We start from the raw sequence: 13,685 nt of genomic DNA, 5'->3' as shown, positions 1-13,685 counted from the left end.
GTATATATATATATATATAGAGAGAGAGAGAGAGCACGAGAGCGAGCAAGAGTGAGAGTGCATGGATTTTGTATAAAACTCCATAGGAGAAAATAATGTAATCATTTTGTTGTCAAATACCTATAATTGTATTTGTTTTTAGGAGTATACTGGAAAAATACTTGCAACAAACATAGAAACTCTGATTACATAAAGAGTTCTAGGAACAGTGGTATAAAACAACCTAATGGAAAAATAAAGAAAATAATATGAACAAGCAATTGGCAGAGGAAGAAATATACAAATGCTAAGTGAAGGCATAAAATATGCTCAAATTTTCTACTAAGAGAAGAAATACAAATTAAAACAATGATAGAGCTTTGGATTCCACTAAGGATGGAGAGAGACGTCCCCATGTTAAAAATAAGAAAAAGCTGGAACACCTATGAAATCATAATTTTACTTGAACCCATCAGATAACAGAGTTCTTAGTGCAACCAACTAAACGTAAATATGAAGAAATACAGGAGCCTCCAAGGACATCGAACATGAGGACTGATTTATCTGAGACATCATGGTAGGAAAAGAAGGATTCCATTACAGTTTGTAAGAAAATTTCAGTTTAATTTTCACCACTGAAGGCCAAGTGTGGGCCAGCATGAGAGAACAGAACCCCTGGGAATCCAGAATCAATGACACAGAGGTAGTTTGTACACAATGGCATGATTTTCTCCATAGACCTCAGGGGGTACTAATGTTAATGAAAGGAGGCAGGGTAGGAGACTAAAGAATTTCCTTCATTGGGAGGCCGGGAGGAGGTGAACAGCAACTGCCATGGGAAAGGCAGCAAACACTGTCACCCTTAGGACACAGCTGAAAACTCATAACCTGCTGGATAAAGGAATAAGAAAAAAAAATTCTTCACCCCTGAAGAGATGGTGATCCCAGATCAATAGAGTCCCTATTACTGGGGGGAGGGTAAAAAACTGAGAAAGCCCTTCCCCCAAACCCAAGGCTTCAGAGCCTTCCTCTGACTGAGGCTGAACCAGGACAAGCGAAACACAGATCCTCCAGCCCTCATCCTCCAATAGCAGGTTGGCAAGCATCCAGCAACAAGTTACACTAGTTTGTAAACAATTTATGCATGACATCATCAAGGTATAAATAGCAAAGAATTTACTAAAAGTCCAAATACACTACTATTTGTTAAAAAGTAATGAACTAAGAAAATGATTTTAAGACAAACATAAGTCATTTTACTATTACACATTATTATTACTAATGCAGAAGGACAAAAAACTACAAAAATTTTAGAATGTCAAGTTGTACCTGAGCTCTATATATGTGTTTCCTTAAGGCATTTTTTACTTCAACAATATTCACATCTGTCCTGATATCCTTGGTTTTTGATTCTTTGGTCTGATCAGCAAAAACAGAGTTCTTCATTTCTTTCTGCATACACATAAAAATACATTAGACAATGTAATAAAGAGAATATCAACACAAATTGAGTTAAGTTTCACAGTACAATGTAAGAAAAACTCATTCATGCCATGTTAACCACAACAAAGATTCTTACGATTACATTATATAAAGATTACACAAAGAAACTTCAAAAAATTAAAAATCAAATGTTGAAAGTTTTACTTGATATTTACATGGGTACCTTCTTCTTTTTTTTTTTTTTTTTTTGGTCTTTTTGCCTTTTCTAGGGCCGCTCCTGCAGCATATGGAGGTTCCCAGGCTAGGGATCTAATTGGAGCTGTAGCCACCAGCCTACACCACAGCCACAGCAACGCCAGATCTGAGCCACGTCTGCGACCTACACCACAGCTCACAGCAACATCAGATCATTAACCTACCGAGCCAGGCCAGGGATTGAACCCACAACCTCATGGTTCCTAGTCGGATCTCGTTAACCACTGGGCCACGACAGGAACTCCCTCCCATGTGTACCTTCTTAAATAGTTTTCATGTTAACCTGTTCCAAATCTTTCCTGGAACCGCTTTCTCTCTTATTTTGTTGCCATATTCCCATAAAACATGACTATTTATTTACCTTTATCATTTTTCTTAAGATCTTTCTGAATATATGTATATAAACATGCTGTAGCTTTTTTTTTTTTTTTTTTTTTTTTTTGGGTGGTTGCACCTGTAGCATGTGGAAGTTCCCAGGCCAGGGATCAAACCGTATTACATTTGCAGCAATGCTGGATCCTTAACCAGCTACGCCACAAGCGAACTTTCCATTCTATGGTCCATAGTGTAAAAGTTACACTCTAGAAAAATTAACTCAAGAAGGAATCTATTTAAAAGACATTCTACATTTTTATTAATAGTTTGTACTACACCAGGGAAGAGAAGGATAAAACACAAAAATTCAGGGAGTTCCCTAGTGGTCTAGGGGTTGGGCTTTTGGCCTGGGTTCAATCCCTGGTCTGGGAACTGAGATCCCATATCAAGCTGCTGTACACTATGGCCCAAAAAAATCAGAACAAACCCCTCCCCCCAAAAACCAACCAAACTAAAATTCAAATTAGAATATATTACCCAAAATACATACATATATAGTCTTAAGATATTTTTCATTTTAAGAATTTTAGCCTCTTTTTTCTAAACCTTTTTTTGTTTTTCTCAGGCAAAATAAAATGTTTGAATATCCTCTGTGTTTGCATGCAAAAATACTTTCACTGTGAACCAAAGTTAATTATAACATTAATTATGAATATCACACCAGATCAAATCTAGAAGATTCTTTTCATAAGATGTGCAAATCCTATTTAATATGGCACATAACCACAAAAGTCAGATATGTATAATGATACTGAAGAACAACCAGAAAAAATAAAAACCCTTTAGCTTAGCTTACAAAGTTTTTTACCTGATCTCTATATATGTGCTTTCTTGAGGTACTTCTGTTATGTTCGATGTCCTTCCTGGGATCTCTTTCTTTCTCTTTTTTGCGTTTTTTCCTCAAAGTATATCTTTGAATATCTTCATCTTTTTTCTTAGTTTCCTTCTACATACATTTAGACCACAATTAAATAAACCTCAACATGTATGTGTTACAAAATCCAAATAACTCGAGAAGAGTCTGATATATAATATGTAAAAAAATAGAGTTACATACAACAGGAAATCTCATGCACTGTTGGAGTAGGTATAAATTAGTTAAACATTTTGGAAAACAGCTGGTCATTTCCTAGTGCAGTTAAACATGCATGGTCCTTAGGATGCAGCAATTCTCCTAGGGATATATACTTAAGTTAGAGGAACTCTTGAATATGTGCACCAAGAGTCATGTAAGAAAATGTTCATACTGTTCATGGCAGAACTGTTCATAACTGCAAAAACCAACAAATCCATCAAACATAAACCAACAAACTCAAATACTTATCAATAGTAAAATAGATAAAAGATAAAATTGTGAAACAATGAAACATTATATACATGCCAGCAAAAACTAAAGTCACTGAAGTCTGTAATTACCACAAACTACAAAAAGTTTATTAACAGGCAAAACTAAATATATTGTCAGGGATACATACAATGCTGGTCAAATGAAAAACAATAATTAAAACAAATTCTAACAGAGCTCACCTCTGGGTAATAGGAAGCCAAGGGGATATAGTCTTAAAAAACTGGGATTGCTCTATTTCTTAAACTAGCTAGTGGGTACACAGCACTCATTTTTGCATTCTTCCAAAAACTGTACATAAAAGCTTAATAAACATTTATACATAAAACATATAATTCAGAAGAAATAACTTCATAAGTGACATTATATTTGGTAAATTTAGTAAAGTATAAAAATATAAATAATTTGTAATTTAAAAAGTCTTACCTGATTTCCATATGTGTGTCTTCCTAAGGCATTTCTCATTTTGACAAACTTCAAAGATTTACTAGAATTTTTGAATTTTTCTCTTCTGTGATGTTCAGTCAAAAGAGAACTAATATTAACATCTTCATCATGATTTTTTGTTTCTTTCTGCATATTAGTAAAAATACTTTAGTCAAACCATAGATTAACCACAGCCTCAACAAAACCATTAAGGTCACAACAGAAAAACTCATGCAGGAAGGTTTATGTTTATAAACATACACATCAGATTAAATATAAGAAAGAGTGTTATGAATTATTTCACATTTTAGTTCTATGAAGATGAAGCAGAAAAACAGATTTTTAGTTCTCAAAGTTTATAGTGAGTTTGCAAATACATTTAATTTAGTTTTTGTTAACTTAAGCTTTCTTGGAATCTCTGCTTTAAAAAAAAAATTCATCATATAATTAGTCCAAATAGATTTGGTTATCTTCATTATATTTATTTTTCCAAATGTTTGTGAAAATAATTTAGGCTATAAATCAAATAGAGTCTTGCCATTATTAAGCATATCAAATAAAGTATCTCAAAAAAACCTTTGAATAGGAAATAGCTACCTGAAGTTTATACACATCCTCTAGAGTTCTTGTATCTACCTACATATGTATTTCTACTTTTTGTGTTTTGAGATAGAGTTGATGTACAGTATTACATGTTATAGGTGACTCATAATTTTAAAAATTTATCTATTCAACTTGTAGTTATAAAATATTGGCTACATTCCCTGTGTTATAAAATATGTCCTTGTGGCTGCTTATTTACTTTATGCATAATAGTTTGTACCTCTTAATTTCCTCCTCTTAATCTTCCACCTTTATACTGTACCTCCTATTTCCCCACTGGTAACCACTACTTTGTTCTCCATTTTTTTTTTTTTTTTTTGCTGTTTTTCTTTAAATGATTTTTTTTTTTTCATTATAGCTGGTTTACAGCATTGTCAATTTTCTACTGTACAGCAAAGTGACCCAGTCACATATACATATATTTTCTTTTTCTCACATTCTCCTCCATCATGCTCCATAAGTGACTAGATATAGCTCCCATCCTATACAGCAGGATGTTCTCCATATTTGTGAGTCTGTTTCCTTTTTGTTATATTCATTAGTTTATTTTTTAGATTCTACATATAAATGATATCATACAGTATCTGGCTTTCTTTGATCCAGGAAGCATAATACCCTCCAAGTCCTTCCATATTGTTGCAAATGGCAAAATTTCCTCCTTTTTAATGGCGGAGCAGTATTCTATTGTACATATACACCATAACTTCTTTATCCATTCATTTGCTTATGGACACTTAGTTTGGTTCCCTACCTACCTTAACAACTGTAAATAATGCTGCTATTAACAACAGAGTGCATGCATCTTTTCAAAGTAGTGTTTTCTGGAGTTCCCACTATGGCTCAGTGGAAACGAATGTGACTAGCATCCATGAGGACGCAGGTTTAATCCCTGGCTTTCCTCAGTGGATTAAGGATCCAGCGTTGCCATGAGCTGTGGTGTAGGTTGTAGATGCGGCTCGAATCTGATGTTGCTGTGAATATGGTACAGGCAAGTGGATACAGCTCTGAATCTACTCCTACCCTGGGAACCTCAATATGCTGTGGGTACAGCACCAAAAAAAAAAAAAAAAAAAAAGATAAAAGATAAAACAACAAACAAAAACAAAGTAGTGGTTTTTTTTTGTTTTTATTTTTGTTTTCAGATACATAGCCAGGAGTGAAACTGCTGGGTCATATGGTAGTTCTAGTGTCAGTTTTTTTGGGAAACTGCCATACTGTTTTCCATGGTGACTGCACCAATTTATATTCTCATCAACAGTGTTCAAGGGTTCTCTTCGCTCTACATCCTCACCAACATTTTTTATTTGTGGTCTTTTTCATAACAGCTATTCTTACAGGTGTGAGGTGCTACCTCATTGTAGTTTTAATTTGTATTTCTCTAATGATTAACAATGTGCCTGTTAGCCATCTCTATATTTACTTTGGAAAAATGTCTATTCACAACTTAGCCCATTTTTCAATTGGTTTGCTTGTTTTTTTGGATGTTCAGTTGTATGAGCTGTTTAAATATTTTGTGTATTAACCTCTTATTGGTCATATCAATTGCAAATACTTTCCTCCTTTAGGTAGGTTGTTTTCTCGTTATTAATGGTTTCCTTTGCTTTGCAAAAGTTTTTAAGTTTAATTAGGTCCCATTTGCTTATTTTTTTCCTCTATTTACTTTGCTTTAGAATACAGAGCCTAAAAAATAATTGTTACATTTTATGTCAAAGAGTGGTACGCCTAATGCTCTCTTCTAGGACTTTCATGGTTTTAGGTCTTACATTTAGGTCTTTAATCTCAACTGAGTTTATTTTTGGATATGGTGGGGGAAAGGTTCCAACCTCATTTTATATCCAGTATAGTTTTCCCATTACCACTTACTGAAAAAACTGTCTTATCACCATAGTGTATTTTTGCCTACTTGGTTGTAGATTAACTGACCATAATAAGTGTGTGGTTTTATTTTTGGGTTCTCTCTTCTATACTATTGACCTAATATGTCTGCTTTTGTGCCAGTATAATCCTGTTTTGATTACTAGAGCTTTGCAGTATAGCCTGAAGTCAGAGAGCATGATTACCTCAGCTTTTTTTTTTTTTTTCTTCTCAAGACTGTTTTACCTGTAACGGGGTTTTCTGTGTTTCCATACAAATTTTAAAACTATTTGTCTAGTTCTGTGAAAAAAATGTCATTGATACTTTGGGGACTGCAATGAATCTATAGATTGCTTTGGGTAGTACAGTCATTTTAATAATACTAATATTTCCAATCCATTAACACAGGATATTAACACATCTTCTTGTGTTGTCTTCGATTTCCTTCACCAGTGCCTCAGTTTTGTGAGTCAGCCCTTCTATCTTCTCAGGTAGGTTTATTCCCAAGTATTTAATTTTTTGATGCAATGGTAAATAGGACTGTTTCCTTAGTCTCTCTGACAGTTTGTTGTTAGTAGAAATGCAACAGATTTCTATATATTAATTCCATATCCTACAACTTTACAGAATTCACTGATGGGCTCTAAAAGGGGCATCTTTAGCATATTCTAGGTATAGTATCACATGATCTGCAAACAGTGACAGTTTTACTTCTTCCTATCCAATTTGGATTCCTTTTCTTTCTTTTTCTTGTGAGGCTGTGACTAGGACTTCCAATACTATGTTGAGTAAAAGCATTGAAAGTGGGTATCCTTAATCTTATTCCCCCAAGATCCCTTTTGGGGTCTTGTTCCTGATATTATAGGAAATGCTTTCAGCTTTTCACCATTGAGTTGGACATTAAATGTGGGTTTGTCACTAAGTGGCCTTTACTGTATTTTGGTATGGTTCTTCCATGCCCACATTCTGGAGAGTTTTTAACATAAATGGATGTTAAATTTTATCAAAAGCCCTTTCTGCATCTATTGAGATGATCATGTGATTTTGATTCTCCAATTTGTTATTGTGCTGTATCACACTGATTGATTTGCAGATATTGAAAAATCCTTGCATCCCTGGGATAAACCCCACTTGATGATGGTAAAAATCCTTTTAATATATTGTTGGGGTCAGTTTGCTAATGTGTTGACTTTTGCTTCTGTGATCATCAGTTATATTGACTTATAATTTCCTTTTTTTCTGTGATGTCTGGTTTTGGCATCAGGGTGATGCTTACCTTGTAGAATAAGTTTGGAAATATTCCTTCCTCTGCAATTTTTTTGTAATAGTTTGAGAAGGGTAGGTGCTAATTCTTCTCTAAATGTTGGGTAGAATTTACCTGTGCAATCTTCTGGTCCTGGATTTGTTTGTTGAGTTTTTAAACTACTGACTCAATTTCATTACTGGTAATGGGTCTGTTTATATTTTCTACTTCTTCCTGGCTCAGTTTTGGGAGATAGTACATTTCTAGGTTTGTCCACTTCTCCTAGGTTGTCCATTTTATTGCTAATTATTCAGAGTAGTCTCTTAGAATCCTTTTTATTTCAGAGGGGTCAGCTGTACTTACCTTTTCGTTTCCTATGTTATTGATTCAGGCCTTCCTTTTTTGTGATGAGTCTGGCTAAAGATTAATCAATTTTGCTTATCTTTTCAAAGAAACAACTCTCATTTATTTATTTTAGTTTCTATTCATTTATCAATCCTCTGATCTTTACAGTTTCTTTCCTTCTACTAACTTTGGAGGTTTTTTGTTCTTCTTTTCCTAGTTCCTCTAGTATAAGGTTAGGTTTTTGAGATTTTTCTTTTTTCTTGAGATATGCTTGTATTGCTATCAACTTCTCTCTTAGAACTTTTGCGGCATCCCATATATTTCAGATCACTGTATTTTTGTTTTCATTTGTCCTGAGCTATTTTTTAATCCCCACTCTGATTTCCTCACTGATCCATCAATTGTTTAGCCTCTGTATGTTTTTTAAGTTTTTTTTTTTTTTTCTTTTTTGGTTGCCTGGTAGTATCTGGAGATTCTGGGCCAGGAATCAGATCCCAGCTGCAGTTGTGACCTATGCTGCAGCAATGCTGGATCCTTTAACCCACTGTGCCGGGCCAGAGACTGAACATGTGTCCTGGTACTACAGAGATGCCACCAGTCCCACTGCACCCAGTAGGAACTCCTTGTGCTGCATCCCATATATTTCAGATCATTGTAGGGGTTTTGTTTTGTTTTTATTTTTAATTTTAGTTGATTTCTAGTTTCATAGCATTGTGGTTAGGAAAGATACATAATGTGATTTCAATTTTCTTAAACTCACTGAAGATTATTTTGTGGCCTAGCACGTGATCTATACTGCATAATGCTTCATGCGCATTGTGGAAAAAAATGTGTATTCTGCTGCTTTGGGGTGGAATATTCTGACTCTACATATCCCTATTAAATCCAGCTGGTCTAATGTGACATTTAAGGCCAGTGTTTTCTTACTTACTTTCTGTCTGGATTATCTGTCTGTCCATTGATGTAAGTGTGGTGTCATTATTATATTACTGTCAATTTCTCCCTTCATGCCTATTAGAAGTTTTGTTTTTAATATATATAGGTGCTCCTATATTGGGTACATACATAATTTACAATTATTTTATATTCTTTGATTGACTCTTTGATAATTATATAATATCCTCCATTGTCTCTTATAATTTTTACTTGGAAGTCTCTTTTGTCTGGTTTAAGTATTACCACCCTGGATTTCTTCTGATTTCCATTTGCGTAGAATACCTTTTTCCATCCCTTCAATTTCAGTCTGTGTGTATTATTAGATCTGACTTGAGTCTCTTGTAGGCAGCATATATATATATACATATATATATGGGTTTTGTTTTTGTATCCACTCAGCCACTCTGCGTTTTTGACTGGAGCATTTTACAGACATTCTTTTGAGCTAAAAATGAATTCAACATGTTTACAGTTGTATTTTAATAATTTTCCCATCTTTTATGAAATTGCCATTTGATTTTTTCCTTGTTAATAAAGCTAAATTTTGACAACTCATTATTTTAAATTCCTTTCTGTATGTAAAAATTTTTACATTGTGCTTATAATGTATATTTCAGAGATATCAACTCAAAAGCCTCTTATTAATATTACATACATGTAGTCAATCATAGAAAGTAGTCTTATAAGTCACATAAATTTAATTATAGTTTGAAAAAGCCAGAAAAAAATTACAAAAAAACATTTTAGACTCTTGGGAGGTTTTATGTAACCTCTCCATATATGGTTTCTTAAGCTACTATTCAGCTGAAGAAGTTCCGAATTGTTACCAGAATTTTCTTTGTAAAATTTTTCACAGGTGCAGTAAGAACAGAATTTTTAATTTCTTTCTAGTCACATTAAGAAATAGTTTAGTTTAGACTAAGTAATAATAACTATTAGGCTAATGATTTGGTAAATCAATTAGAGAGTCTGTTTTATAAACCACAATGTGAAACTGAACATAACTGATCATTAGGTTTTCTAGGGTAGAATAATGCCTTTTTTGCTCTGATGTTTGAAAATTTTTGCCTGAGAGGGACATATATACTTCCTTAAGGTATTTTTCACTGCTCCAGTTAAGGTTGTTCAAATTTTTTTATTTTCCATATTTAATCAAAATAGAGTTCACCTGTGTCACTATAAAAAAAAAATCTTGTTCTATACCTAATACTTGAATTTAGACCGTACGAATAAATATATTGCTGAATCCTTTGATAATTACATAATATCCTCCACTGTCACATTAAACATACAGAGTTGTTTTAAATAATTATGTTCTGAGAACACACTATGTTTTAGGTTCTGTGTGTTTCTACATGCATATATCTATTACTTCAGTAAGGGTCTCAAAGCAAACATAGGACAGTAGCCTGATATGCTCAAATTATACACTATAAAACACAGACCTGGATTCAAATACCAGCTCTGGGATTCAAAAATCCATGTTATTTCCAGCAAATATTGCCTCTCTAACAATTTTCTAAGACAAATCAGAAATGTCAATTTTTTTAGCCTGTAAGTTTTACCTGGGCTCTGCACATGGTTTCTTTTAAGGCACCTTTCATTTCAAGAAATCCCATATCTTTCCTGAAATCTTTTTTTTTTTCTTGATTATTATGGTTATTCCAAACAGAACTGGTTTGGGAATCTTCATCATTCTGAATTTCTTTCTGTAAGTATGTAAAAATGGTTTAGGCAATCAGTTAAGTATAATTTCAACATTATGCATGTTTTATGGTATCCAATAATTGCAAAATATTTTGGTAGTCCAACAAGTAGGTCAAATACACTCTTCTAAATCAAAAGTTATTAAACACTAGTAAATTCTCTCAAGGAAAAAAAAAAATCATTACCACAAAGATCCTGAATAATAAAGCAATAATAACAATGTAGCTCAAGAAAAGCCAATGCTTTGTTGGTCTAGTAACAATCAACAATTTTTATGCATAATTAGGAACAAAAATGTTTCATCTGGTCTATTACAAAGTTAAAATTACAATCTAGATAAAAATTTTTATGATTATAGATTATTTCTCAGATTTTTCAGCTTTTTACTAATAAGACTTCTTATTTGCAAGTCTATCACAGACAGTAAAAGAGGGTAATAGCTAAATTCACAGCTCTTATTTTACTTGAATAGCAATAAGCAATTTTTTTCACCTAAGTCCATCTCAAACAATTTATTTCTCTTGCTCAAGAAGTCCAAACTGAATTCATAAACTACCAACCAATAAAAATTTTAAAAATACTTACATATGTACATATAATTCTAGAAGTTTAGTAAGACAAAGAATTGGGAGTAAAGATGAGTTCAAGGCAGTTCTCAAAATGTACTTAGAGTATTTAGAGATTCATCATCTTTACATAAAGGACTAAAGAATCATTGTCCTCCTGGGGAACAATTATGATATAGCCAAAATGTTATCATGCCTATTGCGTGATATTTGGTTTCCTTTCACTTGTACTGGGCTTCTTATATGGATATGAGGGCCCTTTAGCAGGCTGCAATCCTGCAACCAGAGAATAATCCAAGAGTAGCCAATTAAATTTCTTCAATTACTCAGAAAAGTGGAACTGAAAACTAAGAAAAATGAAGACCTGTCTTCTTTCTTATTCCTTGCATCAAAGAATTAGGAGTTCCCGTCGTGGCTCAGTGGTTAACGAATCTGACTGGGAACCATGAGGTTGTGGGTTCGATCCCTGGTCTCGCTCAGTGGGTTGGGGATCCGGCGACACCGTGGGCTATGGTGTGGGTCGCAGATGCAGCTTGGATCTTGAGGTCCTGTGGCTCTGGCATAGGCTGGCGGCTACAGCTCCACTTAGACCCCTAGCCTGGAAACCTCCATATGCAGCAGGTGCAGCCCTAAGGAAAAAAAAAAAAAAAAGACAAAGAAAGAATTACACTAAACATACAATTTCTGTTAAAGATAACTTGAAGGGGGATAAACTGATTTTCTGGTTTTAAATCTCACATGATTGACAAAGAAGATAAATCCTCAGGCTTAGATCATAAAAAAATGTCTAAAATACAGGATGACTTAATCCCATATAGATTCCAGTTACATAGAATACATATGCAAAAAAAAAAAAAAGACCATTATCATTAGCAACTAGGCAAGAACTTACTCTTTTCTAATGATGAATAAACTTACTTGAGCATACATTTCAGATGCTATATATATCTATCTGTGAATTACAATGTATGATTCAAGAACCCAGTATTAAGTTAACTAATTAAAAATTATCACCTCATAAATAAACTAGGACATGTGGAAGATTTTTAAAATAATCTATTTCCTATTGAGCTAAACAAATGATCAAAATGTAATTGTCTTTAAGCCACTAATACTTTTTCCAACTGACTACTCTTATGAAAAATATAGACATTATCTATGTAAACATTCATTTATTCTTATTTTATAATGATTTTACTATCAACTATGCATTACACCTTGAGTTAGGTATATATATTTTCCTATATCTAGGAAAAGAGAGTCATGTCTTAAGTATAACGCTATGCTCCAAAGATGACCAAAAGCTTACTTATTCAGTAAATGATTCTATTATCTAGGAGAGTGCAACACAGTGTGGCAATGACAGTTGCCCTGGCTTCTGATTCGTCTGTTTGACTTTGTTTCCTGTCCTAGAATAGGAATGGATATGCTTTGGTCTCCAGATCTTATTCCTTGATTTAGCCATGGCACCACCATACAACTTGAATGAATTCATGAGAATAGATGGAGCACTTAAAGGTCAAGTAAATGGAACAAGCATCTAATTTTTTACATGGTTCTTAACTAGCATTTATACCATGATTCTTAAAAGATATCTTGTAACTAGTGTATGGTGATCTTTACAGTATTAAGTATTTTTACCCAGAAAAAGACCTGGTGAGTATCAAGGAAACCTAGTAATACTCAAAATGAGAAAAGAATAGAGAGACTGAAGGAGAGAAGCCTTAAAATTTATTGAGTGCCTGATCTTAAATTTTTGGTTTGACACATGATAGTTGTGAGATCACAGGAAAATTATTTAACCTCATTTATACTGAGGCATAACCTCAATTATACCTCATTTCGCTAACTATAAAATGGGGCCGTAATATATACCATACAGGAACGTAAAGTTTAAAATAAGATTAAGCGCATAAAATGCTTTGCAAAGTGCCTGGCACATGGTAATCACTCAAATAAATATGACCTCGAGAAATACCATAGTAATTTTCACAACCAAAGTTCTAAGTATTAGCTTCCACATACAATGGAAGAAATTCAGTCACACAATAAATGACTTCCTTTTGGTCAAAGAACTAATAATTTATAAATCTAGGTCAACAATTAGCGGATCTGGCACAAAAAGAATATATATATATTTTGTTAATCTAACTATATTTCCATAAGACTCTTCCATGGTTCATTTTATTCTCCTTCTTAGATAGTCAAAAGAAGTTTTCAGTATTCCTAAGTATCCTCTCCTTTTTGTGATGCCTTCCTTAGGCCAAAAAAAAATTACATGAGCAATTTATTCTGTGTTTCTATACCTTGCACATAATTTTACCAACGTACACTACACATTGAATTGTAGTTAATAGTTTCTACATTCTGTTTTGCCACTAATAGCAGCAGCACTTTGAAGTCTGGTAGGTGGTCTTATTCATTTTCCATAGTACATAGCATAGTGCCTGGTAGAGCAAATGTTCTCAATAAATACCTAAAAACCTAAACTAAGTAATTTCTGATTCTGTTACTAAGCAGCTTTCCACAAAGTTAAGTAAGTTTAACTTTTTCTTCCTAAACAACTGCTTAATGTCATTAAGTAAAATAACAAAGTCACTTTACATGA

At 33.5% G+C, this 13,685-nt stretch overlaps 1 protein-coding gene across 4 annotated transcripts in view; it reads right to left on the bottom strand.

Annotated features, from left to right (window-relative positions):
- SLF1 (SMC5-SMC6 complex localization factor 1) overlaps positions 1 to 13,685 on the bottom strand; it is an 88,869-nt gene that overhangs the window by 34,922 nt on the left and 40,262 nt on the right. For all 4 annotated transcript variants that reach the window (XM_021085386.1, XM_021085385.1, XM_021085387.1 and 1 more), the window contains 4 exons: positions 10,370 to 10,513; positions 3,824 to 3,970; positions 2,861 to 2,998; positions 1,309 to 1,431 (listed from right to left, as the gene is read on the bottom strand). In XM_021085386.1, coding sequence (XP_020941045.1) covers positions 1,309 to 1,431; positions 2,861 to 2,998; positions 3,824 to 3,970; positions 10,370 to 10,513 — 552 coding nt within the window. The remainder of the gene's footprint in view (positions 1 to 1,308; positions 1,432 to 2,860; positions 2,999 to 3,823; positions 3,971 to 10,369; positions 10,514 to 13,685) is intronic.

This window comes from Sus scrofa, chromosome 2 (assembly GCF_000003025.6).
Source record: "Sus scrofa isolate TJ Tabasco breed Duroc chromosome 2, Sscrofa11.1, whole genome shotgun sequence".
Taxonomy (NCBI): domain Eukaryota; kingdom Metazoa; phylum Chordata; class Mammalia; order Artiodactyla; family Suidae; genus Sus; species Sus scrofa.
This window is presented reverse-complemented; position numbering and strand designations above follow the sequence as displayed.